At 38.8% G+C, this 26,699-nt stretch overlaps 3 protein-coding genes across 4 annotated transcripts; 2 read left to right on the top strand and 1 right to left on the bottom strand.

The window, feature by feature from the left end:
• Nucleotides 1–1,387: 1,387 nt before the first annotated feature.
• Nucleotides 1,388–11,195, bottom strand: arpc2 (actin related protein 2/3 complex, subunit 2). 2 transcript variants are annotated; one of them, XM_028469695.1, is made up of 10 exons: nucleotides 10,993–11,195; nucleotides 9,955–9,989; nucleotides 8,817–8,929; nucleotides 7,212–7,257; nucleotides 4,912–5,103; nucleotides 4,741–4,829; nucleotides 4,446–4,572; nucleotides 4,272–4,372; nucleotides 3,330–3,430; nucleotides 1,388–1,691 (listed from the first exon to the last, which is right to left on the bottom strand). In XM_028469695.1, the coding sequence occupies exons 1-10, from the start codon at nucleotides 11,064–11,066 to the stop codon at nucleotides 1,670–1,672; spliced, it is 900 nt and encodes a 299-aa protein (XP_028325496.1). In that variant the 5' UTR covers nucleotides 11,067–11,195; the 3' UTR covers nucleotides 1,388–1,669. The 2 variants fall into 2 exon arrangements, with proteins under 2 accessions (XP_028325496.1, XP_028325487.1); XM_028469686.1 differs by having other exon boundaries at nucleotides 4,741–4,834; nucleotides 4,917–5,103.
• Nucleotides 11,196–15,193: 3,998 nt separating this feature from the next.
• On the top strand, nucleotides 15,194–16,517 carry LOC114477394 (C-X-C chemokine receptor type 2-like). The gene has a single exon (XM_028469656.1). It carries the CDS (start codon nucleotides 15,194–15,196, stop codon nucleotides 16,253–16,255), a length of 1,062 nt encoding a protein of 353 aa, XP_028325457.1. The 3' UTR covers nucleotides 16,256–16,517.
• A 951-nt stretch (nucleotides 16,518–17,468) lies between these two features.
• On the top strand, nucleotides 17,469–25,843 carry slc19a1 (solute carrier family 19 member 1). The gene is made up of 6 exons (XM_028469525.1): nucleotides 17,469–17,551; nucleotides 19,101–19,590; nucleotides 20,418–21,174; nucleotides 22,942–23,134; nucleotides 23,242–23,383; nucleotides 25,161–25,843. Exons 2-6 carry the CDS (start codon nucleotides 19,330–19,332, stop codon nucleotides 25,353–25,355), a joined length of 1,548 nt encoding a protein of 515 aa, XP_028325326.1. The 5' UTR covers nucleotides 17,469–17,551; nucleotides 19,101–19,329; the 3' UTR covers nucleotides 25,356–25,843.
• Nucleotides 25,844–26,699: the final 856 nt, after the last annotated feature.

The raw sequence follows: 26,699 nt of genomic DNA, 5'->3' as shown, positions 1-26,699 counted from the left end.
AAACAGTTGGTTAACCTAAAACTAAATCACATTGTGCAATAACTCTGGAACCTCCCTACATCACCTCCTGCAACATCCACAGACCATCAACTTTTCTTGCACCTGTGGCTATGCTTAAATTTTAAATCCCTGGTGAAGATAGCTAAACCAACAAAAACACAATCCTGGAAGAAAATAGAGATTTTATTTGTGTGAGGAAACATATTTAACTGTTAACATGCCAGCTTAATATGCATGCTTGATATGTTGCAAGAAATTAGCAATTAGCATATGTTGATCGACATGATCATGTGTTATCAAATTCAAGCTTATTTTTGTAGCTCATCAAATTCAATAACTCGTAAAATTATTCGATATTATTTTAACTGTATAGAATTTTATAAACTGTATTGTCTTCATTGAGAAAGGTATTTTTCAGCTCCAGAAGGTCTTTAATCCAGGTCAGATTAAGCAAAATGGCTCCTTTAAGAGTAAAGGTTGCAGACCCCTGAGTTATCATTACGTATTCACAATACAAAAAACTGAATAATGTAATAATATTCATATAAAGTGATTATAAATAGTTAATTTTTTATTGATGAGTCTGACTTTTAGACAGTGTTTTATCGCCACACCTTAAAATTAAAATATTTCTTAACTTAAGCTTTTTTGTTAAAGTTGTAAAAAAATAATAATTTTGATTTAATAATGAGTTGGTTTTTCGTTGTACCATCCATGAGGTCCAAGGTATCAGTTCACAATCTGCTGTTGTCTCTGAAAAGCATGATTTTGCTAGAATGATAGACAACATCACCAATAAACACGTCAAGTCGTCAATAGTTTATTTTTATTATTTTTTGCTGCCACCTGACTCAGATGTGATGTAATTTTCAGCTACTTAACCCTCATATTATCCTCTGGGTCAATTTGACCCCAATTCAGTGTTAATTATTCATAAAATTCTTTTTTTGCTTCATATTTCACGACTTCTAATTTGATGGGTCCAATTGACTAAGCATAAAAATATCATGTTTTGAATGTTCTATCATATTCTTATATTTCATGGTTCACAAATGAGTGAATTTTCCAACTTGTAAAATTCCTCACACACAAAAAAACCACCAAAAAATAAATAAACTAAGAAAAATGTTTAAATGAAAATGTGTTAATGTGAGGATAAAAGGAGAGATAAACACACACGTATCAGTAGGTAGAATGACTGTAGACAGAGAAGTTTTAAAAAGATTGATGTCGTTTTTTATTTCTTAATTGAGAATGGTACAGATGACATGAAAACACAGAGAGGGAGGGGCCGACATCCATTATACTGGATTCTGCATGTGGTGAAGGACAAGCAAGAGTACCAAATGGAGTAAAAGATCTCGTATCAAAAAATTTCTTTGTTTCATATATATATTTATATAGGACTAATAATTCTCTTCAACTATGCAAAGCAAGGAAGGCCCTCCCCCCCTCCCGCTCTAATTATCTTCTCACATTGACTTTCATCATTGCTTTATCATTTCCAAACAACAGAACAAAAAGAAACGACAGTCGGACAGGGTTTTGGGGGGTCCGAGTGGGGCGGTGCGGGCGTTTTGTCCAGTCCAATGCGAGTCTCTGTGTTTGGGCGTGTCCACGGGGGAGTGGGCGGGGCAGGAGTTTGGAAATATCAGGCGGTGGGTCTGCGTCAGCGGGAGAAGGTTTTTCCACTGAGGACGAGAAAAAGAAACAGGTTAGACTCTTTCTTTAGACTGAACCAAAGAAAGTAAATCATAAAAGTTAGATGAATCCTGCACTTTAATGCTGTTTACATTTGATATTACCAACGGAAACAAGCTCCCACAGAGGAATCTTCCTGGATGACACGACAGTAAAGTTAAAATGAGTGCAAACAAACACACCTCAGAGACAGAAAGGCAGGTCATTGCTCTATGAATCTGTGATAACCACATTTGTTTATTTATCTAAACAATATCCACTGCTAAACATTAAGTTTATTATTATTTGCGCCATAGTATATAATCATCTTAAAGATGTAAATCCTTGTTTTAATCAGAAATAAAATGGGTTAAAAGTGACCAAAAATGATGGAAAAGGTGGTGAAATGGGATTTTAAAACCACAGAAATTGGTCAAAAGTTGCAAATTGTGGGTAATCGAATTTTAAAATGTAGGGAAATTTAGTTTAAACTGGCAAATAATGGCCATTACAAACAGCGAATGTGGATAAATTGGCAAAAAAAATTACACAAAATGTGAAGAAAAAAAGGAGGTTAAAAGTATCAATAATGGGTCACATGTGCACCTTTAGGTGGGAAAAATGGTGGAAAGGCCGAAAATGTCTTGAAAGTGGAAAAAATGTGCATCGAAATTTGATGAAGTGGCAGAAATGGGAGTAATGTCGCAGCAATGCATTAAAAGGAGCAAAAATATGGCAAGAAAAAGTGATGAAAATAGGTTAAAATATGGCAAGTTTGGTGTAGTTACAGAAAAAGTTTACAAATGAGCAAAAATGGAGTGAAACTGTTAAAAATAAAAATTATTCTTTGTTTCTTGAAGGCATCTGACAAATACTTTAACCCATCACTTTTTCTTGACATTTTTGCTTTTTTAATGCATTTCTACTACTTTACTCCCATTTCTGCCACTTTTCCATCAAATTTCAATGTCTTTTCTGCACATTTTTCTACTTTCAAGACATTTTTGACACTTATAAACCCTTTCCACCACTTTTCCCACCTAGTGTTGCATATGTTGACCCAGTATTTGCTAGATTAAACCAACTGTTCCAATATTGACAATTTGAACCCATTTCACGTCCATTTTTGCCCACTCTCATTTGTAACTTTTAACCAATTTCTGTGATTTTTTAAATTCCATTTCACCATGTTTTCCACTATTTTTGGTCACTTTTAACCTACTTTATTCTGATTAAAACATGGATTTACATCTTTAAGATGACTATATACTATGGCACAACTAATAATAAGCTCCCTGGATAACAGTGGATATTATTCAGATAAATAAATTAATAAAAGTAATCACAGATTCATAAAACAACGGACCATCATTTTGCTAACTATGGTACAGTGGGGGGTCCCCTGTCTCTGGCACATTTATTTTGGGGGTCACGGGCTGCACACAGATCATTTGAATCCAGTCATTTTCTAAATAAAAGGTTGTCTTTATTCAAAGACACCCACACACAATCAGACAGGAAATACTGTCTGATTAAATTCAAGGATCATGTGTCACCAGACTGGTTGACACCGACCACAGCTTCAGGACAAACACTGCAGAGCAATAAAACTTTTAATCAGCTCTGATAACTGGCCCACTGTGACTCACGAGATGGTCTTCATCTCCTTCTTCTCAGCGTCGGGTCGAGCGCGGTTCAGCACCTTGAGGAAATCTGTCGTTTTGGCCCTCATGCGTGTGTGAATGTAAGCCTGCGGAACACAGAAAGTCCCACGGGAAGAATAATTACTACTCACATAAATCTTAAAAGGACGTCCAGCATTGTTGTGCCTCCGACTCCGCGCTGTCTGACACCACAAACGTTTGATTACGTTTACAAGTCCCTGACGTGTGAGTCATCGCAGGGACGCAGCTGATTAGGGCTTAAGACTCGTGACAGGAATGTTGTCTGTGTGTATACGAGCATCGTCCTGGAAACCAGTGAGACCGCTGAGGGTGGGAGAATGTTTGATCTCACCTACGCTGGACTTTCTGTTGTGGTGAAACCCGTTGACTGTGTAATTACTGGTGGTGTGAGGATACACTCAGCCAACAGTTCTACTGCAGATTAAAAAATGAATACAATTTTAAAAATCTTGTTTTTTGGGGGGAGGGGTCAAAATACAGATTCACCTTCCCTTTATTCAAATTTATTCAATTTTTTTCTTAAATATATTTTTTTCTTATAACCTTGTTACAAACTGAACTCTTAAACCTAAATAAACTGCACATTTCTTAATTTATCACCATGCAAAGTTGAACAAAAATACATATTTTTTTAAAGTAAAGTTTGCTTATGTTTGCTTATGTTCCTGGCTTGGAATTTACATATTTTTCTTAACGTGTGCGTTTTACTATCAGTGTGTGTGCGTGTGTTTGATTTGGACATTTTTTGGATCGATATAATAATCATGCTGTGAAATATTGCGATAAATCACAGAATCTATTTTTTTCTCACACCTTTAATGTCCTTACAATCATCCCTAGTAATTCCAGAGCAGCTGGTTTGTGGCGTTGGGATACTGTTGGACAGATCGTGCGTGAAGGCCTCACCTTAGAGCACTTTATGTGGTAGTGCAGGTAGTCCCTGAAGGTGTGGATGAGGTTGATGGTGTTGTCTCTGGCGTTAGCGTTGGTGTGACGGGGGAACAGAACTGGAACGAGAAACGAGAGTGAGTTTGGGGAGTTACAGGGTTAGCTTAGCGTAGGACGTCTGACGGCGCTGACCAAAGGTGATGTAACCGATGTTGTCCCCGACGGCAGCGTCCGTGTCCTTGAGCTCCAGAGGAGGCTCCCTGTGGCTGAACAGCACCTGTGGGGCCGTGTGGCTGGCTCTCCGACCCTCTTTAAACTCCTGTGTGAACCCATTTATTTATTTAGCACTAAAAAACTACCCAAAAACGTAACAAGACCCAAATTGTTACATTATTGACCAGTTATTACATTTTGGGTTTTATGACATCTTTTTTTAATAACAATTCGGGTCATTGTTACAAATCGGGCTCTAACAGGCCTCACGTACCTGCATGAAAACTTTTCCGATGATGACGTCGTCGTCGTCTTTGAACACCGTGCTGAATACCACCGTCACTCTGTCCTTCTTGGCCTCCAAATACCTGAAAACCACAGGATGACAGCACGTCAGACCTTCAGAGGGATGAGAGTTACCTCCGAAGACGGTATAAAGAAAGGTCGTACATGGACTCGTCGTCCCTGTAGTGGACCACGGCCCTCTGCTCCCCCTCTTTGCCCTCCTCCTGGAACTTGAAGTACTTCTCAAACACAGAAGCAAAGCAGTTCCTCTTCAGCATCCCCGCCTGGTGCACCACCTCTTCTTTGTTGGCCGGCAGGGCGTCAAGGTCGTAAAGGAGGGACACGTTGTAGCCTGAGAGAAAAACGATCAGAACGATGGTGAACATGACCTACACATGTTCATGGTTTAAAATGGGTAAAATGTGACCAAAAATAAAAATTGTAATTTAGAGTGGCCAAAAACAGACAGAAAAAGTGGTTTAAAAAAAAAAAAAAAAAGAAGGTTTAAAGTATCAATATTGAAACAATTAGTTTAAACTGGCAAATAACAGGCATGACAAATCATGAATGTGGTCAAATTGGCAAAAAAAAGCAAGAAATATGGCAAAAAGAGGTTTTTGGGTCAACATCCACAACTTGAGGTGAAAAAGTGTTGGAAAGGGTTTATAAGTGCCGAAAATGTCTTAACACTAGAATCAGAGGATTTTCCAGACTCCCTCTCAGGTCCTGGCAATGGGTCAGCATCCTTTCATTTGTAAATGAAGCAATGTGACCATTGCTGGAGGACTCAGCAGGGGAGGGGTACATGGGAGACTGACTCCAAACATGGAGGTAGAAAAGGAATTTTTCCACACCTTACAAGCCTTTTCACACTCTCGCTATGGCTCAGTACTTCCGCATTAGGTCTCCAAAGTAGAAATGATGAGTTAGCTGCTAAAGCTAAAACAAAGACGCAAAGAAGACTGAACACCCAACAGGCATCGGAAATGATCCTGAATGAAGCAAACCCTTGTGACTCGGATGGAGAAGACATAAACCTTCAGCCGGATACGGACTCTGAGCTGTCTTCAGGTTAGATTTCATAAACATCCTATTTTCATTTCATATTATTTCCTATTTCATTTCAAACAAGAAAGTGGAAATCACAAAAAAGGCAGAGTGGAGTGACTGAAACATCCACTCTGCCTTCTTTGTATTTTCTATGTTTTTCTACATTCACTGCCATCTGATATCATTTGACTTTCCCATTGCTCATAATTTCAATTTGTTCACACTGCAGATGAGGAGACTGCTCCTCTACCACAAAAGAGAGCTCGGTTGGGGAGTGAGTCGACAGAGACGGCGAAAGATGGCACAGTGTGGCGTGAAGAACAGGTGGGGACATGTCTCCATTTCACCCCAATAGAACCTTACGACGCACATGGAGAGCCAATGGATGAGTCAAGAAGAAGTATCGGGAGTCGCCTCCAGAGCTTTCTCTGTTCTATCAGTCTTTACATGCTTCGTAGCATTCAAGAATGGATTATTCAGCATGCACGGCAAACAGAGCAAGTGGATTGGTTCATGGCCCTGCCTGAACTAATGGCATGTATTGCTGTCATCATGTTACGGGGGTTGACCATGGTTCACTGCGTTAAAGCAAACTGCGAAACCCACGGATCATTGCAAGTATGTCCCGAAACCGCTTCCAAGACATCATGCGACTGCTTTGCCAGAAAACCGCCATCCTTGGCACAGTTAACCAAATTCGCAGGAAAATTCCTCTGTCAACTAGACAGACGGACCGCATTCAATTCACCACTCAGGTATGATGCAGGTCTTTTTTTCATCAACACCTGCTGAAAACAACAATTGATCTTATCTATTAGGTGTTTTCAACCGCTGGTGCCACGCTTGACAGTGTATGCGCCCAAAGGGAAGAAGACCGTCTACGTTCTCAGCAGCATGCACGGCATGGTTGAGACTGAGGATACCACCATGTCACACACACTTCATCAATAAACCTCAACAACAACTGAAAAAAAAAGTGAATTTCCCTCCTGTGGTGCCTTGTTTACATAACAAAAGCGTCTGTTTGCAGCTTAGGAGAAGGTGTTAGGTGAAAACCTTCAGTTCAAATGACCCCTCTGTGGGCTTTATAGGTATAAAGATCAAATGACCCATCAATGCGAAAAAGAATGTGCAGAGAAGGCATTGAAATTTGATTTAGAAGTGGCAGAAATGGGAGTAATGTAGCAAAAATGCATTAAAAGGAGCAAAAATATGGCAAATTTGATGTAGTTGCAAAAAAGGGTAAAAATAAGCAAAATGAGCTCAATGTGTTAAAAAATATATTCTTAGTTCCTTGAAGGCATCTGGTGACCCCAAAGGTTGAGAATCCCTGCTCTAAAAGGCCACATTGAGGTTAAACGCTGACATTTCAGTCTGCACGTAGAGGTTCCGTGTTGTCAGTGAACTTACCAGGCTCAGTCGAAACCAGGAAACTGCCGTACACCCTCTTCAGGAGCTAAAAATAAAAAATTGAGACTCAATTAAAGTTTTAAAGAGGAACAAACACACATTTCAGATGTTTCCTGCATGTCAAAACCTTCCTGTTAGACGTGAGGATTTGCTAACAACAAACATTGCACAATGAGCTCAAACAGGCCGTGTGTGCAGCTCTGGTGTAATGGATACCAGTCACTAAGGAGTGGAGGAAACGTCCCTAACAGGAGGGGATTTGACCACGAGATGACTTCACTCAAGTTCAACGTGCCGCATCGACACAACAAAGCTCTGGATTCTCAGTAAGTGGAAGATAGAGGGCTGGCGTGTTGCCAAACCACACACACACAGAAGTAACTGATCGCAGTCAGCGCTTTTCTCCCCGAGGCGAGTCACACAAGCTCACTTCCTGTTTCTGGCAGAGGCCTGAGCAGCTGTTTCTTCCTTACATGGAAACGTTGTAGGTGTGCACACGTGTCGTTAGTGTAGAGTGCAAAGGTGTGCTGCTCACTCTGTTATCTGCTGCTCACTGTGTGCTACCTGCTGCTCGCTGTGCTACGGCTCGTCTACAAACCCTCTCAGACTCAAAGCTAAATGCGTAAAGAGTCGGATTAAACCGTATTTAAATAAGGCCAAGCATTAATCACTTCTAAAATATTAAGTTCTTAAATGTAATCCCATCAAAGTCCAAAATAAACTGTTGATTCAAGATAGATCAAGTTTCCTATTTTATCAATATAGAAAATGACTAAAAAATTTTTTTATTAGAATACTTGTTTTAGGAGTCGTTACCTTCTCAGAACAGCATAAAAGCAGCATAAGAAGCCACACTAGAACTCACTCACACGTGCTGTCCCTTAGAGGAGAAAAAGACTAAAGTGGCACATTTTGTGCAGCTGTTGGTTATTAAATGTCCCAGTCCCATTGTGTATATATTTTTTGCTACATCTTTTGTGTATTTTGTTGTTCTTTTGTGTATTTTTCCAGTACATCTTTTTTGAGTCGTTTTGTGTATATTTTTGGTCTGTATGCTGTTCTTGGATTTTTGTTGTCCCATTCTGTATGTTTTCTCCATTTGTGTCATTTGTTGTCCTTTTATATATTTTTGTTCTTATATGTATTTTTGTCCATTTCCATTGTGCATTTTTTCTCTTTTTGTGTCCTTTTGTGCATTTTTGTTGTCCTTTTCGCCTAATTCTCAGTTTGTTTGTATGTTTTATCTGTGTATTTTGTTGTTCTTTTATGTATTTGTGTAGTTTTTTGTGTATTTCTCTGTTAATTTGTGTTTCTGTAATAATTTCATGAATTTTTTTGCTGTCATTTTGTGCATTTACTTTTGGGGCCGCTCGTTGCCCATGTTTGTGATACACGCACACGTTTTTTTTTTTTAAACCATTCTTAAAGCATTGTGATTCTACTTTAGCCTGTTTGGCATTTTGCATTAGCAAATTTAACCCAGAATTATCTTTCTGGGAGACGGACGACTCGCCACACCTTGTTGTGCAGCTTTTTATGATTCACTAGCTTTGATTTCCTGAATGATGCAGCAGATTTAAATCATTTCCATCTTGCGTCGCATACCTCGTCAGCGCCGTGCTCCTGCAGCTCCTTGTAGAACTTGAGCGAGATGCTGACCATCACTTTGGTCTTGTCCCCGTTGGGGTTGGAGATGTGGTACAGGACGCCATCGAAATCTGTCAAACACACACATGACAAGGTTGGAGTGTGTGGGCCAAAGATCACGCCATTGACTTAGAATATTAGTTATCTTCTTTTTTTCCTCCATCTTCCTTTTCTTCTTCATCTTGCAAAAAATGAAGTTATATGTGCGAGAGGAAGTTATACATCACGACGATATGATCATTACTTGGGTGGGCTTAAACCAGTGTGCACAAGAAATAATGTACGGTGTATTCAAAGCACTAAGAAATCAATAAGAAAACATATTTAATTTGACTCTCTTTCAGCAGCCCAGTCAGTTATAGACTTGTACATAATTATTTAATGTAGAGTTTTTCATTCTTATCAAAGTGTCTTGAATAGGAATCAAATAAAGAAAACAGTTTCTATGATCTTTCATATTTCTTCTTTCTAATAAAAAGCACATTTAACCATGTGAAGTCATTCTTATAAATGTTTTAATAGGAATCAAATGAACAACGGAAAAAAATAAATAAACGAATAATTTATTTTTTCAAATAAAAAATGTCATGAACTTTATTCTGTTAAATATTGTTTTGTTTTATATAATGTATTTTTTTTTACATTATATATATATATATATACATATACACACACACAAATACATTTATTATTATTATTATTATTATTATTATTAATAATAATAAATACATGTATAATACAATTTAATAATTCAATTTTGCTCTGTTTTGTTAAATGTTAAGTGTTTATTTTCAAAAATGTTTTTTAGACCTATTATGTGAAACTGAATAATTTCCCACGCAACACCAGTGGTTAAACATGATTATTTTATATTGTGCATTGTTGGAATGTCACTGCTAAATAAATATTTTCATATTTTGAATAGATTTATTCTTCGAAGCATTAATATTAATTTATACAATTGCAATGTTTTCATTTTAGTAAGGGTTAGTGCACATTTTTACCCATGAATGCAATAGCAATAATCGTTTATTTCGGTTTTGGCCAAGAATTTTAACATTCACATATTTATTTAGTCATTTCTTCTCACACTCACCTGCAAACGTGACTTCGACAGCCTCTGGTTTGGTTCTGTGAAGGACAAATGGTGAAGATAATTAGTCTAGAATCCATTAAAGTGATAAAGTGTTATCCTTACTGTATGAATGAATTAATTATTCAAAAATGAACAGTCCAATGTGAGCAATCAGCAGCTAAATGGATCTTTTACTGATGAAATTACATAACTTCTTAGTTAAGGGCATCATTATTTTGCCAATTTTTGTTTATTATTATTTAAGAACATGGGATTTGATTTAAAAGTAGTTTTTTTTAGGCAAAGGGGCTACACAGTACACCATCCAGCTTTGCATATAGCTGACATTCTTTTCTCATGGTTAGGTGATCACATTTCAGCTGTAAAGTGGATGGATGCTCCACCATGAACAAGTCCATGCAGCGTCCACAACACGGGCTCGGCCCTGCTTCACGACAGGAATGCGGAAGTCGCAGATCAAGGGCTATGATTAGCTGATGTGTCACAAATAAACGAGCAGAGAAGCTGCAGGAGGCCATTGATCGGAATGCATGACGTAGCGGTGACAGCAGTTGTGTTGACATGACTTGAGTAAATATGTGTTAGAAAATTCGATACAAAAACCTTCTCAAATAATCAAATGTGTCGCACGAATATTAGCGATCTAAATTTTAATAACTAATGCGTTGGAAGATGTGTAATCGTACAACTTTAAAGATCACAATTCATTATAAAATAGCTTAAATTCCTTCTGTAAGCGTGGGCCATCTGCCGGGAAGGAACGAGATAAGCAGGGTTACCATTTTTGCCACAACACCGGCCGAGCAGACACACCCCAGCTGGAGGCAAAGCAGCAACAGCGGGCGTAAAAAATCGGATTCAGCCCACTTCTTCCCCTGATTCCGTCTACTTTTGACATTCTGCCTGAATTACGCGGTGTCCTGAATGCAAACACGCAGCATGCAAGTCTTAGCCCGAGTGTTTTATCGCAGACATCATCTCCAATTGGACGCTAACAGCCGTTAGCGGCGTTAGCCAGGTGTAACAATGATCCCTCACCCGTTGGATGCACTGTCAAACTTGAGCGTCAGCGTCTCTTCTATAATGCGGTTGTTGATTTCTAGCAGGATCATGGTGAAGGAGACGCGGTGCTTTGAGTAAATGTCCGCTTTGTGTCAAACTGCTGTTTTTTTCCCTTCTTCTTCCTCTAACAGAGCAAAGCGCTTCCCCTCAAAAGCTGCTTCCGCGTAGCTTCACACCGAGGACCCAGGCGGGATAGCTGCCTACGAATCTGCCTGTACAAAAACCCTGTTGAAGATTTCTTTCTTGACTATTTTTCATTCATTGAGCCCTCAGTATTTACATATATATATATATATATATATATATATATATATATATATATATATATATATATTAAATAGTGTATGAGTTAGAGGTGTGCATTGCTATTAAGATGACGATACAATTCACGATTTGCATGTCCCGATGCGATATATCCCGATATAGAGAGGTGTAAAGAGTACTGATATATCCTACTCAAGTAGAAGTACTTTTACTTGATTAAAATTGTACTCAAGTCCAAGAAAGTCATACATAAGAAAACAGATTAGATAGTACTCAAAGTAAAAGTTACTAGTTTTTTCGTACTTTTTTAACTCTAAAACTGAGGAAATAACCAAATGTAATTCGGTGCATTACATTTAATCTAGTTGGTCTGCTATGATGTGATGCATTATTTGATTGTTGTCTGAACATTTCATTTTTTGCAGTTTCACAATGTCCGTTGATCATTTTAAAACAAAACATAATAACTTACTCAGTTTGGACATCTTTTGGAACGATACGAAGATAATCGGGCTGTGAAATATTGCGATATATCACCAAATCTATTTTTTTCTTACACCCTTAGTATGAGTGCTTCTGTCCATATCTGTTTAGCTCCGTTCTTATTTTCACTGTTTTATACCTTGTTTATTGTTTATTGCTTTAATTTTTTGATACCGATTTTGAACAATATTGATTCGATACAATATCAACATAAATCTTATGTATACATCTTTGTACACTTCTTTATTTTTATTTATGTATATATATATTTTTTTTTTTTGCACTGTTATTCTTGTCTTCATTTATATATTCACCAATTTACCAAAACAAATTCTGTTGTATTATGTAAACTATACCTAGCAATAAAACTGTTTGTGATACTGACACTTTTGTTGCCTTTTTTGGAGTGTGGAATGTTAGAAAAGGTTTGATCCTGTGATATTACTCAAACATAGAACAATAGTCAGCAAACATAACAATATTCTACAACTGAAAAAAAATAACAAAAATTAGAAGACCCTGAAAAAACCTCAATAATTCCATTAAAAACAATGTATATTATATCAAAGATTATAGATGCAGGCTGACATAATTTAATACTCTTTTTTCTTTTTTTTTTGCTGGTATCTGACCGATATTGAGTGAATAAAAATCTACAAAAAAAGTTAATTGAATGAATCAAAACTTTTCGAGCTGCCTCTTATAGGAAAACAAAAAGTGCATTTTTAGGAAGACAGCAAATCAGTGCAGAAGAATTACAATCTAAGTGAACGGAAATGTATGAAATAAGAAAAAGGTTTATCTGAGGTTGAGCTGCACCACCCACTGTTATCACTGTATTCATGCAGGAATTCCACCTACACCTCTCTGTACGCCTGTCCACTGTGTGTACATTAGATAACGCCTTCCGGCCGTAATCAGTTAAACTTGTAAAAACGCTTTTAGCACCGTAAATAGAATTCCAGACATATGCATAAACCGAAACCCTTCAATTTGTGTGGGTGGATGAGGCATGAATAGAAGGGCTGTTAAAGAGCTGATGGGAGGAGAGTCACACAATAGCCCACTTTTAAAGTTCACTTTTGACCGAAACCCCTTTAAAAATGGCAGTGGGAGGAAAAACACTCGATTTCTATTGTTAGATTTGCATATGTGTTTCTCACTGTGTTGAGTCTAGATCAGGGGGGTCAAATTCATTTTGGCTCAGGGGCCAATTACAGAGCGGTTTGATCTCAAGTGACGTCAGGTGATGAAAAAAGGAGCAATTTTCACATAAATGTTCCCAGTTTGAATAATGACATGACCTGATCTGAGCATTAACACAGGACAGAACATATGTGATTTTTTTGTAGTCATCTCATGTGTTTTTGGAGTAGTTTTGTGTATTTTTGTAAATATTTTTGCTTTTTTGTGTGTCATATTGTGCAAACTTTGCTTCATTTTGTGTATCAATGTTGTCATTTTATATACTTTTGTGAATTTTATTGTGTTTTGGGATTTTTTTAAATGTAGATTCCGATGTTTTTTCAGTCATTTTGTGAATTTTTGTTGTCATTTTGTAAATTTCTCTGCATAATTTATGTATTTTTGTTGTCATATTTTGTTTTTCAAGTTTTGGTTTATTTTTGTGCATATTTCTCTTTTTTTTTCGAAATGTTTTGATTGTTTACTTTGAGGAACGCACAAAATTAGGCTTCCAGTTGGTTGCCCATGTCTCTACTATGGGCTGTTTTTATATTTGAATAGATATATTTTGATATATTTGGCAGTTCAGTTTTGTCCTCCTTTAAACATATTCTTAGTAAGAGATATAGTGTCAGTTCCGCCCCTTTTCACTAAATGCTAAAGCTACTTTTTACACTATATAAATAAAGAAGTCTTAAAGTTTAGGAGCCTTTACGTTCACAAAAAGAACATATTTTCTTGTGGATGTTGATTTATTATTGACAATAAAGCCTTTTGCCTTGACGGAGACAGGGAATATTGTAAGTTTGTTCTGCTCCCAACCAAGTAACTTAACTGTAATTGACACAAACATGTGAGCTTTTAGTGTAATTAGAGTGTAGTTAAAATACCCAAAAATGTAACATTAGCCTCTTTGATTCATTACATATCTGAGGCAGGCATGTGCAACTGGTGGTTCGCTGGCCCCAAAGCGTATACTTAAGACGACTCCAAAAACACAAAAAATGGCAACAAAAATTCTGAAAACACAAAAGAACTTCAGAACCACATAAAACCAGGACAAAAATACACAAACTGATTAAAAAAAAATATATGAAACGTCAACAAAAATACGCAAAATGACAACACAAATGCATCCATCCTTTGTTATTTTCTGTGTTAATGCTCAGATTGAATGTTGATAATGTGGCCCTCAGAACAGATAATCACACTTTTGATTGAAGTGGTTGAAGTTACCCATCCCTATTCTAAAGTGATCCTAAAAGGTTGACTCACACTTGACACACACACACACACACACACACAGTGTTTACAAAAGTAGAACAGGCCCATCTCGTTGGGGAACTGTCACACAATGCTGTCCTTTACAGCTGTGGAGACACCATGTCGCCATTAGCCTTCAAATGCCTGACAGCTGCAGGAAAGGACGATGCCCCCTAATGCAAGGCTCTCATTATCGCGTACCTCGGCTTTTAAACGTTTAACTGGAAGGAATCTTTGAAGGCAACGCAAGGTGGGGGAGATGCTTTAGCAGAAAAGAGGAGGGGTCCTTGTCCGTGCCCTGTTATTACCCACAGGTGGTTATCGTTTCTCTCTGCATGCTCCGAGATGTTTGTCTTGGAGTAAAAATTATCTCCAAAAAAAAAAAATGTTGAAATGGCATCGCAACCATGCAAAATGAAGACAACGCAGCTGCTTATTAGCTACTGTTCATCAGCACAACGAACAAGTGGAGGAAGAGATGTTTGCAACAGAAAGAATGAGAACATTTCCAGAAGGTGTTGAGTAGGCTTACGAAACCCCCTGCGGCACACAGGAGTCACAGGACATTGCTTAAGAACCACCGACACATTTATGTCTATTCTTTATTGTTTTTTGTAACTCGAATCGTTTAGTGAAGTGGACCAAAGTGTAACCCATGCATTTATTCACTGTAGGCCTTAAATAAAGCTATGGGACTGAGCTACCATAGCGCAAAGCTATAAGGGATCTTCTTTATTGCAGTGTTGACCCCATTGGTGTCTCATAACGACTCTTGCATGTGACGAAACCGACAAAAGGACGAAAGCGGACATTGGTTAATCTCTTCGTACGTTAGTGCATATTGTACGTTAGGAAGTTCATCTGTGGAAGCTGTAGACGGAGCGAGGGGAAGGTAAGTGTTTGGATTCACAGGATAGATGTAGAGGTAGAGTTCTTTGGTTGATTCCAAGAACTTATTTGACTTTATTTCCATTCCACAGACATGTCTTATGTTTATGTGTTCAAAGAAGACTACTACGACCTCAACTCCTCGGTCTCCACCCTCGACTTGAATCCAAAGACGTTAGCATGTGAACTAAAAAGACCAGAGTTTCCAGCGGCGCTGACACTGTCTGTCCTACTCTTTGCCATCTTCCTTCTGGCAATTCCTGGAAACCTGCTGGTGGGGTGGGTGATCTGCACCAGCACGCAGGCTCTGACTCCATCCGACGTCTACTTGTTCCACCTGACGATAGCTGACGGACTCATGGCGCTCACGCTGCCATTCTTTGCGATATCACAAGTCCTGGGATGGATTTTTGGAGACTTCATGTGTAAGCTCCTCACGCTCATCATGGAAGCTAACTTCTACACCAGCATAATCTTCCTCGCCTGCATCAGCGTTGATCGCTATCGCGTGATCGTGCATGCCAGCGAGAATAGAAGGGCCAGACATAGAAGGTGCAGCAGGGTTCTGTGTGTGGCGGTGTGGGCCGTCGGTTGGGCTTTAGCCTTGCCAGCACTTTTTAGCGACGTCACCCAGTTAGATTCAGACTCATCTTTCCTCATCTGCACCGAAACCTTTGATATTGGCAGCTCCACCATGTGGAGACTCGCCACACGTGGGTTTCGCCATATCTTTGGTTTTTTGGTCCCCTTGGTGGTCATGGTGGCCTGTTACAGCATCACCATCACAAGGCTGCTGCACACCCGTGGTTTCCAGAAGCATCGGGCCATGCGGGTGATCACAGCAGTAGTGATTGCGTTTCTTCTGTGCTGGACGCCGTACCACATCACCATGGTGGTGGACACGTTGCTGAGGGCGGAACTTCTGACCTTTGACTGCACGTTTCGGAGGGCGGTCAATAACGCTCTGCGCACGACCAACAGCCTAGCTTTGCTGCACAGCTGCATCAACCCGTTCCTCTACGCCTTCGTCGGAGAGAAGTTCAGGAAAAAGTTGAAAACGCTTCTCCAGAGGAAACGCAGACGAGAACAGTCGTCAGTTTTCAGAGTCAGCAGGTCCACCTCGCAAACGTCAGAAGGTGCCAGAACGGTCCTCTGAATGCTTGAAAACAATGACTCCATCAGTCCACTCTCCTGCTTTCTTGGAATAGAGTTCTAATCTCCACAGAGAACCCTTTGGAATGGGGCTATCTTATAAAAATCTAGACTTGAACGTCCATTAGTCCATGAACAACCTCTTTCTCTATCCTGGAAAGGTGGGTTAGGTTTTTGCTCCATGATATACATCTTAACCCCTGAAAGTCCAGATAGCCTTGAGCATGATGTGATCAACTACAATTTCCCCCAACAACGCTGTTACAGTGATATTCTTTTATTATTATAAGTGCTTTGCTTTGTGTAATATGAGCTTTATGACCGTGTATTCAGTTACAGAAATCCATCCTGTAGAGAACCCTGTTATTCTGCAATGTAAATGTTGTGTTCCTTTCTTTAAAAACATTTGAAACTAACAATGAAAACTTCATTGGACCACTGTGCTGATGAAGTGCTGCCATCTAGTGGATGAAGCTGTTCACCAATTTTGTACAACTTCAAGACAATAATAATAGGTCATTTATCAAATCATTAAAGCCATTGAGAATTTTTCGTTGTTGTTGATTTGTGTTTTGAAAAACATTACAGAAGCTTTCTTTTGTTAACCGTGCTCTGCACATAATAAAAGGTTTGACATGCAACATGTTTGTCTCTTTTATCCAACTTATCCAACAAATCTATCTATCTATCTATCTATCTATCTATCTATCTATCTATCTATCTATCTGATACATTTGATCAGATCTACCTTATTATTAATATTGTTATATAATTATAGTTGTTATTAATTAATTGATTTTTTTTATTTAATCGTATTTTCCTTTTTTGTGTCCATCTCGTAAAAAAAGCTTTTAAAAAAGCAAATACATTTTATTAGATATATTTTATTACTATTATTACTATCGTTTTAATATTTTCTAAAAAAAAAAAAAAAAAAAAATCTACCTATCTTGTAGAAAAATTTATTAGTTTAATTTTCTTTTTCACTTTTTCATTCATCCATTTTTTTATCAACACATATAAAACAAATGTAGTTCGTTATTTTTATTCATCAAAATTCATCAATGATCGTCAATAAATGACACATAATTATTAGAACGTATTGTTTGATTCTTCTACAATCTTCTGTAAGCCATCTTTTCTAGTATACAGGGGTGTAACATTGTTTTTAATCTACTTTAAGGGGGGGACGGGAGGGGCGAGCTATAACTACTCAAAACTACACTTCCCATGAGTCGTTGCGGTTAGAATCCCACGAGCCGTCCCAAATGTGGGTTACCGCTTCACATGCTGTCTCGAGGTATGTGAGTTTAGCTCATTCTCGTTCACTTCTGACTAAACAGAGGATAATGTATATATATATATTTATTTTTTGCTCCGTCTTTTGTCTGTGAGTACTGACGGTCAGTGTTAGCTTTCTCCTTTTTATCCGCGGGCTGAAAGGGAACCAGCGCTTTTGTTAGGAGTTTCATCTTTTGTTAGCACTCATTGCTAGCTGTGACTGTAACACCTGTGTTTTATGATGACTGATTAGGTCACTCAAACCGCTGGGGGCTCGTTAGCATTAGCACATTAGCAGATGCAACGTGTTTGTTTTTTTAACCTGTGTGCAGCCACGGGTCGCCCTGACACGCTAACTCAGTGGGAGACTGAATTGTTTAACTTTCACAAGAGGCAAAAGTACATAAATTTGTGTTAAAGTGTAATCTAGTAGTAGTTTAAATGCTTAACACATGTATTCCTGCAGTTCATTTACTGACATTTCTTTGGACTGCATTGCATTTTGGGGGAAAAAAACTACCACAAAAACGATGTTCAAGTGTTAAATATTTTTTATTTTATTTTAGTGGAGAACTACATACAGCTCAGTTACACTCGCATAATATTTTTCTTAGAATTATTCTTTTTTTTTTTTTAGTCTTTTGAGGTGGTTTTTGGTGCACCTCTAATTTATCCATTTGTGTTGCTTTATTTTGAACCCGAAACATTAGTTATAAATAGATACAAACAATACTACAAAGCAGGTCAGAAGACGAGCTTTATTTTGAAAAATGAATAAAAAATAATTGTATTTTTGTAAATAATAATAATAATAAAAAGTAGTTGAAAATAAACAAGTTAACATAATGTCAGAACAGTGCAGTGGTTCCCAACCTTTTTTTGGGTTGTGACCCCATTTTGATATGACAAATTTCTGGTGACCCCAGGGACTTTATTTAATTATTTTTTGTAGAATTATTTTTTGATCATTTTTATTAAAGTGTGTTTAAAAAAAAAAAAAAAAAATAGACTAGCCAGGAAAGGTCCCTCAGGTGAGCTCTTCTTCTCTGCTCCATTGTCTACTAACTTATGCAGAGTTTGAACTGTTGCCCCCTGCGGGCACAGATATTTTCAGTTTTTATTCTCTTTCTGTAAACAAAAGAGGTTTACATTGACATATTTAACTTTCTTTGAATATTTAGATCAACAAAAAGCAGCACAAATTGTCATTTTGACCCAAAAAGTTAATAAATAATCTATGAAGCAGGCTGAATGCTTCAGTCCAAGAGGAAACAATGGGATTTTTACAGGTAAATGGGTCTCGTGATGTATGGAACACGGGCTCTAAAACTATAAAGTAGTCTCATTTTTTTTTTTTTTTTAAGTTGGCAAAACAAATATGGTGCAAAATGTGTTTTGTTAGGCATAGATCTTCTAATGAGTACATTTCAAAGGGTTTAGGCCACGTTTGCAAAAACAGTGGAGGCTCCAGCACGTTATTTATTATATCAAGTGGTGGTGTTGGTTCACTGTCATGAGCTGCAGGATCAGAGCTATGTGACTGACTGACTGCGTTGTTGTGTTTTTAGGTGAACAATGTCCCACAACAATGTCCCAGCTGGCAGAGGGCAAAGGTCAATACTTTCCCCTGCACGCAGATGATGGCATGTAGTATTTTAACAACCTTACTTGTTTTTGTAAGAAGTTAACACTCAGCATTTCTGAGGAAGTGGTGAGACAGGGGAGAGCTTTCACATCTATCAGAGCTCCACATGGTGAGGCTTCACTCTGTGGAGTGCAAACCGACCACCTGACATTATGGCTGCAGATGACACCACGGAGTGCGGGAACAAAACAGAAGAAGAGAATGATGCACATGTGGAAGCAGACACGGAAGCGCCTGCTTTGGATGCCCCGTCTCCATGTGACGACCGGCCAGAGGACGTGCAGGATCCCAGGAAGTGGAAGTGGGCCGTGATATTTTTGTGTTTCTACGGTTTCATGGGCTCCATCAAACCTGGGGAGTCCTTCATCACCCCGTACCTGCTCAGCTCTGACAAGAACTTCACCAGAAAAGAGGTGAGAGGAAAGTGCTTCTTTCTGTGTTCAAAGCCTTGGAGTTAATTTTACAGCTTAACATTAAGCTGTGAGTGACCTTGGCGTCTTTAACAAGCCGGTTTCTGATTGACTCAGCACTTGTTGCTGAGGAGAATCAATGAGTTCCTAACAGTTTACGTACTAATCCATCAGTCTGGGGTCAAAGTCTACATTCTCCTGAAGTAGGTCGCTGTAGCAGGTCTGTGAGCATGGGTTGTTTAACACAGCAGGCTTATCACTATTATGTTTGCCTGGTTTTTAAATAAGTCATGGCTTTGAAACCCTGACGGTATGTGGGTAACCAGCCCTAAATATTAAACTGAGCTCAACTCAGTCATTAATGAAGTGGGTCAGCTCCTCAGAAACCATCAACTTCATCAGTTAGGGCTGGGGAAAAAGTATTTATCTACGATTGCGATTTATTTATTTTTTGTGACGATTGTTATTAAAAATTTCTCCCTTAATTCAATTTATTTATTTTGCCTGGTCTGTACAGGCCGTCGTAGATTTAACGCAAGAGCTGGATATCAATTCAAATAGATTGCATTCGATTTTCAAGACAGTAAATGGACGATTTTAGGATTTTCTGAATCACTATCGGGCCATATAAAGGAAAATCGATTCAAAATAAAATAAATATTTGTTTTTGGACATGGAAAAAAGAATATTAAAATGACAATCATTACTGAGCGTTATGAACAGTTCCCTCCTTGTATATACGACACAAGCACAAACATATAAAGTCCAATAATATTAGACTTTAATATTTTTTGGGATCATACTTTCTAATGTCCATCGTTGGTTTCCAGGTGACCAATGAGATCACTCCGGTGCTGACGTACTCCTACATGGTCATGCTGGTGCCAGCCTTCCTGCTCACGGACCTGCTGCGCTACAAACCGGTCCTGATCATCCAGAGCATGAGCCATGTGGTCATCTGGGTCATCCTGCTGCTGGGTGACACGCTGCTCCAGATGCAGCTCATGGAGTTCTTCTATGGCATCACCATGGCGTGCCGGGTCGCCTACTCCTCCTACATCTTCTCCCTGGTCAGCCCGGCGCTCTACCAGCGTGTGGCGGGCTACTCGCGCACCTCGGTCCTGTTGGGGGTGTTCACCAGCTCCGTGTTGGGCCAGCTGTGCTATTCCGTGGGCAAGGTCAGCTTCTACATGCTCAACGCCATCTCCCTGGGCTTCGTCAGCTTCGGGCTGCTGCTGTCGCTGGTTCTGCCGTGGCCCAAACGCTCGCTGTTCTTCAACCGCACCAAGCAGCAGGAGCAGAGGGAGCTGAACGTGGTCGTCGCCAAAACCGAGCTGGATAAGATGAACATGGCGGCGGGGGGCAGCCCGTCCCCGCCGTCCACATGGAAACACACTGTTCTGGTGGAGATGCTAATGGAGCTGAAGAACGTGTTGAAGAGACCCAACATGAGGCTCTGGTGCCTGTGGTGGGTGTTCAACTCCACGGGATACTACCTGGTGCTGTTCAACGTGCACATCCTGTGGAACCAAATCTACAACAAGAATGTTTACAACGGGGGAGTGGAGGCGGCGTCCACATTACTCAGTGAGACTTCAACTTCTTTTCCTTTGTTTATTGAGGTCTGATGGTTGTTTTTCTCACGTGTGGAGCTAAAGAGTCGTAAAGAAACCGATCTTAGCTGCTCTAATTAAAAAAAAAAATACTAAATGCCACTTGACACAATCTTCCTCGTAAGCAATGCCTTAAACCAGCATTACCATTGACCAGACTTTAGATTTAAACACAACGCACTGTTATTGCCATTTATTATTAATAATTAGTTAGGGAGGGCTAATGATTGTCAGAATTATGCAATAAAATGAATTTATTTATTCAATTGCAATAATAAAACATGCATTGATTGCACTACTATATAGTGTTGACCTTCGACAGCTTGTGCACACAAGAGAAAATCTGATGAAAAAAAGAAAGCCCTTGTTAAACCAAAATACTAGGGATGTAACGATTAATCGTAAGGCAGTTAATCGATTCATAGGTATCACGATTGACATCGATACTTTGAAAATTGAATCGCAGTACTTTTTTTAAACAGATATTTATCACTTCTCATGTCAAGCAGTGTAGGTGGCGGGCGGAATCTGCTAATACTTTCTTTCTGGCCGCCTTCTACTCTTAAACATGTTCATAAATGATTCCTTACCCCTTTAGCACCGAAAGAATATCTGTAATATTACCTGAATATCTGTAAAAGTCACATTTTTCTATTCGCTCTGTCTGCTTGCATAGCATTTCTTCTTCACTTTAAGAATCTGCATGCCAACGGACCACTGGGTTACCAGCGCCCTCTGCTGGTCCAAACAAATATCTGACGTAAATCAGTTCAATGACTGTTTTTAAGTCCAATTGTTAAGGCACAAAATACATTTTCAGTTGCACTTTTAAAAAGAAAAATAACCATCATGCAGTTTTGCATTGTTTACTATAGAACCAGAATATACAATTAATAGGCTTCTTCTTCATTTGTATTATTCCTTTATTTTATTTCATTCAAGATTTATTTTTAGTTAAATGGCATTGTTTTGAATAGTTTATCAAGGGATTCTTTTGATAATGAAAAATAAAAGGAAAATAGTACAGTATTTTGTAAAATAAATCGTGAGAATCGTATCGTGAACCCAGTATCGTGAATCGTATTGGGAGTTGAGTGAATCGTTACATCCCAACAAAATACCTGTTAAAATAATTTTTTTGTATTGACTGCTCCTTTTGATTATTTATGTCATATAAATATGTATGAGAGCAGCGCTAATGTCACAGGTTTATTAATTAGGTTTTGAGCAACAAAACAGTGCAGTGAATGAGTGGTGACTGGTAACATTTCCCCAGAATAACATCCTTTTTCTCACGATAATGACGTTTCATCCACATTCTGTCAATTTCTGTCTTCAACGGTGGATTCTGTTTACATTGGTTGATTCCGTTAGCGTGGAAATCATAGGGCGCTACATTTAATGCTTGCAGGTATCGATTAGTGCATGTAAAATAGTACATGATGTTCTTTTTCACAAGTTAAAGGACAATTATTATTTAGGTTTTGTTTGACTTTAAAGAACCGTTCAGACTCCCATTGGTAAAGAGAGTTTGGATTGTCATATCACATGCTCTGAGGTTACGTAATAATTTGTTGGTTAGCTTAGCCATTACGTAGCCTCAAACTGCAATGAGTGCACTTTCAACAGCTGTAAAGTCACTGAGAGTTAAAGTGAAGCCTCATTAAAGCAGTCAACTGCTCGTTTTATTGGTGACAATTTCACGTGCACAATAAAGTGTGTGACGATGCTTCCGCCTCAGGTGCGGTCACGTCTTTCATGGCGGGCTACGTGAAGATCCGCTGGAACGTGTGGTCTGAGCTGGTGATCGGCGTCATCACGGCGGTGCAAGCGGCTCTGCTGCTCCTCATGTCCACCACTGCCAACATCTGGATCTGCTACTTCTCCTACATCCTTTTCAGAGGCTTCTACCAGTTCCTGGTGCCCATCGCCACGTGAGTGCAACATTTAAGACCACATGTTTAAGATTCATGACGTCCGAGTACATGAACCAATCAGAAGGATGACGACGAGGCGTGTTTTCACTGTGACCTCTCCACAGCTTCCAGATAGCCTCGTCCCTCACTAAGGAACTGTGCGCGCTGGTTTTTGGGATCAACACCTTCCTGGGGACGGTGCTGAAGAGCATCTTCAACCTGATCTTCATCGATAAGAGAGGCCTGGGGCTGGACGTGAAATCTCAGGTACGACTAAAACCGTGTTTCTCCAACTGTGAAATGTTTCATTTAACCTACTTCAGAGGCTTTTAGTGACATCACCGCCTCACACAGCACGTTTGATTTTACCTTTATATTTCATATAAGGAAATCCATAAACCTTGCATGTTTGGTATCATTTTTTTCAGGAGAACCTCCCAAATATGACTGCAAAGTATTTTCTTTAATATGGCATACTCTTTTAATACAGTGGATCTAAAACCACTATAAAAGCTAAAATTTGAGTGGGGAAAAAGTTAGGTTTTTTTTTTTTTTAAACAATAAAAGTCACAAACATTTTTAACAAATCGTTTTTATTTCTTGTATAGCAAATCTAAACCCTATATTTCAAAAATGTATATATAAATGAATAAAAAAACAGTTATATATAGCTATTTACAGTGAAATGCAAGCAATGTCTCAGGCGATTTTGTACAACTATTTACATAAAAGTATGAATCACAAATACAGGGAAAGGCAAATTATTTGTGCCTCATTGTGTTGATATAAAACAATAAATATACTAGACACAACACTACACACTAATCTCACTCACTACACATTAACTAAACAGTCAAATCACAGTAATAATCACTATAATCTCAAATCTCTCAACTCACACTCTCTGTTTACCTGTCCCTTGAAAACAAAATTCCCGCTATATGTGGACATTATGATTGGACAATGGCTGCCTTCTTCTCAACCAATAGGAAACAGCTATAATGTGACATTTCAGTGTTGCTGCACAACACTTTCGCTTTTGTTTTAGATGCGCTCTGCAGCGTCTTCCTGCACGGAGCACTGACAGCTCAAGAAAATGTCACAGAAAAACGATGTCGATGTGAACCTGTTTTGTTTATAGAAAGAGAATAACAACCAAAAAAAAAAAATCTGTGTTTCGTAGTAGAAAATGAACCAGAGAAGAGCTCTCCTAAGGGACCTTTAATCTCCCTTAAACAGTGCACTGACACGCTCTGGTGGCTGAAGTTGGCGAGTAAAACACGGACTGTTGAAGACACACAAACCCTGAGGATAAGAGTCGTTCTGGGTGGGAGTCCTTCAACAGTCCGTGATTTACTCTAACTTCAGCCACCAGAGCGTGTCAGCGCACTGTTTAAGGGGACGTCATCAATCACGTGATTTTTAACTGCGGAACACAGGCTCTAAAACGGTGAAGTAGTCCCATTTTTAAAACTTAATCAAAACTGTTCGACATAGATCTTCTAATAAGTACATTTCAAAGGTTTGAGGCCACATTTGTGAAAAGACCAGGCAGATGTATTTGTATAGCGCATTTCATACAGTCAAATGTGCTTTACATGATTAAACAGAAAGTATTCAACAGTTTAAAAATCAGCAGTACAAACATTTGAAATCAGCAGTAAAAACTACAACAGTAATTTGATTTTAAAATCTCCCTCTGTCGTACGCAGTAGAGAAAAAGAGCTTTTTACTTGGATTGAAAAATGTTCACATTGGATGGTGACTTTAAATCAGAGGAGGATCCCTTTAAGACACTTGAATCTCCTCCCAGACTCATTCCCCGTTTAACCCTTGCCCTCCTGCTCAGCCGTGTTGTGCAGCATGATCTCCGTCTTGTATATAAACAGCGCTGTAGTAATAGATAAAGCCATATTAAAGAAAATGTGATTAAAAAGCTGTAAAAACTTAGAAAAAAAGGTGGAGCATGCAGAAGATGGAGGCGGTGCTTCGTGAATCTCCGTGCATCCCTGTGACCTTCCCTTTGCACCCGCTCTCTCCACAGTTCCTGGTGTACGTGCTCTACTTCACCATCCTCACCGTTGTCTACCTGGGCTGCGCAGCCGTGGTCATTTTCCGTCACTGCAGAAACCGACCGCGGGGAGGAGGCGGGGCTGACAGCCAGGCCACGCCCACTGAGCTCAGGCCCGTGGAGGCGGACTCGGAGGCACAGCCGCTGTCCAACGGTGTGAAAGCATAACACTCGTAGTGTTTTACTCGTACGAGACAGAAAAGGAGCGTGAGCCGTCAGTTACTCACGTGTCAGTGATATGAAACACACACACCTCGTCCTGCTGCTGTGCTTTAGCAATGTAAACACTCCCCGTGTGTTACAAACTTCACTTTTGTGCCATTTCCAAAAGGACGGCCTTCACGATCATGTGGGACAATCACCTCCTGCCTTCACCTTGTCTCTGCCGCACTTTAATTTGTGCTGACTGTGTCAAATTACAAGCGGCATCTGGAAACGTCTGTATTTGATACTTTTGTAGGAACCATTTTGGACCATTTTGGTTCATTCTTAGTGTTTCTGAGCTGAAATCTGAGTGTTACGCATCTGAGGAGTTACATGAACAATGTTTAGGATTTAATATAATTTTTTATCGTATTAATTTTTGATGTGTCACTGAAACTGTCTTAATGCTGTTTGAAATGGAAATCATTTCTAATTAAAAAATAATATTTTAACTGTTTATTTCATGCTGTGATTTTTATCATTGCCTTTTAATAATTAATAATTCGTCGATAAGATGCCTTCATGATGGTAAAATCTTTAGCTGTTAGCTAGTTTTCTATCATAAGATTGTTTTTATTTCATGTTAATAAATGCACATTTGTATCATACACTTAAAATAGTGTTTGATTATTGGTCCTGGAGGGGTCCTGCTCTGCGTGTCCTGCTGCTCTGCACATCGTTGTGCAGCTCTAGATAAATGTCTGAACACAGTAAACACAAGTTTTATTAGGGTTTTTTTTTTTTTTGTGTATATTTCTCAGTTTTGTAAACAGCGATTGGTTCTCAGAATAACAACAGTGACAAATCATTAGTTTGAAGCTCTGTTGATGTTTTTCTGGTTGGTCAGCTGCTCACAGCAGGAGACGAACTCGCTCTTTGTTTGGATTCTCAAACTTTCCTTCTTTTCACTCGTTTGTTTACACAGCTGAGCCACTGGGAATATCTGACCTCAGCATCAAATATCGCTGTCTACTGGGAATGTAAAGTCCTCTATAGCAGTGGTTCTGGTCTCAGGAATGGTGTTGTAATGTCGCCCTCTTCTGGTTACTGTAGGAAACCTTTAAATGTGTCTAAAATGTGATTGTGTGGTCTGAGGGCAACATTATCAATATTAACAAAAGTTTTTAGCATAATGACCAATGTGAGCATTAATACAGGAAGAAACAGTTTTGTGTCATATTTTCTTTTAGTTTGGTAGTCATTTTGTCTATTCTCGTCCTTTTGTGTGTTTGTTTTGTGCATTTTTCAGACTTTTGTAGTCATTTTTGTGGTTTTTGGTCATTTGTATACTGGTTTGGTTTTTTTATT

Source organism: Gouania willdenowi, chromosome 2 (genome assembly GCF_900634775.1).
Source record: "Gouania willdenowi chromosome 2, fGouWil2.1, whole genome shotgun sequence".
In the NCBI taxonomy this organism is placed as follows: Eukaryota; Metazoa; Chordata; class Actinopteri; order Blenniiformes; family Gobiesocidae; genus Gouania; species Gouania willdenowi.
Note: the sequence above shows the minus strand (reverse complement) of the source record. Positions and strands in the feature narration are given on the sequence as shown.

Coding starts and splice junctions, on each gene's coding strand:
- arpc2 (XM_028469695.1), bottom strand. CDS start 11,066: ATGATCCTGCTAGAAATCAACAACCGCATTATAGAAGAGACGCTGACG. Junction 4,373..4,445: donor CATCGGTTACATCACCTTTG/GTCAGCGCCGTC, acceptor TTCTCGTTCCAG/TTCTGTTCCCCCGTCACACC. Junction 1,692..3,329: donor AAGGAGATGAAGACCATCTC/GTGAGTCACAGT, acceptor TCTCGTCCTCAG/TGGAAAAACCTTCTCCCGCT.
- LOC114477394 (XM_028469656.1), top strand. CDS start 15,194: ATGTCTTATGTTTATGTGTTCAAAGAAGACTACTACGACCTCAACTCC.
- slc19a1 (XM_028469525.1), top strand. CDS start 19,330: ATGGCTGCAGATGACACCACGGAGTGCGGGAACAAAACAGAAGAAGAG. Junction 21,175..22,941: donor GGCGGCGTCCACATTACTCA/GTGAGACTTCAA, acceptor CTTCCGCCTCAG/GTGCGGTCACGTCTTTCATG. Junction 23,384..25,160: donor GGCTGGACGTGAAATCTCAG/GTACGACTAAAA, acceptor CTCTCTCCACAG/TTCCTGGTGTACGTGCTCTA.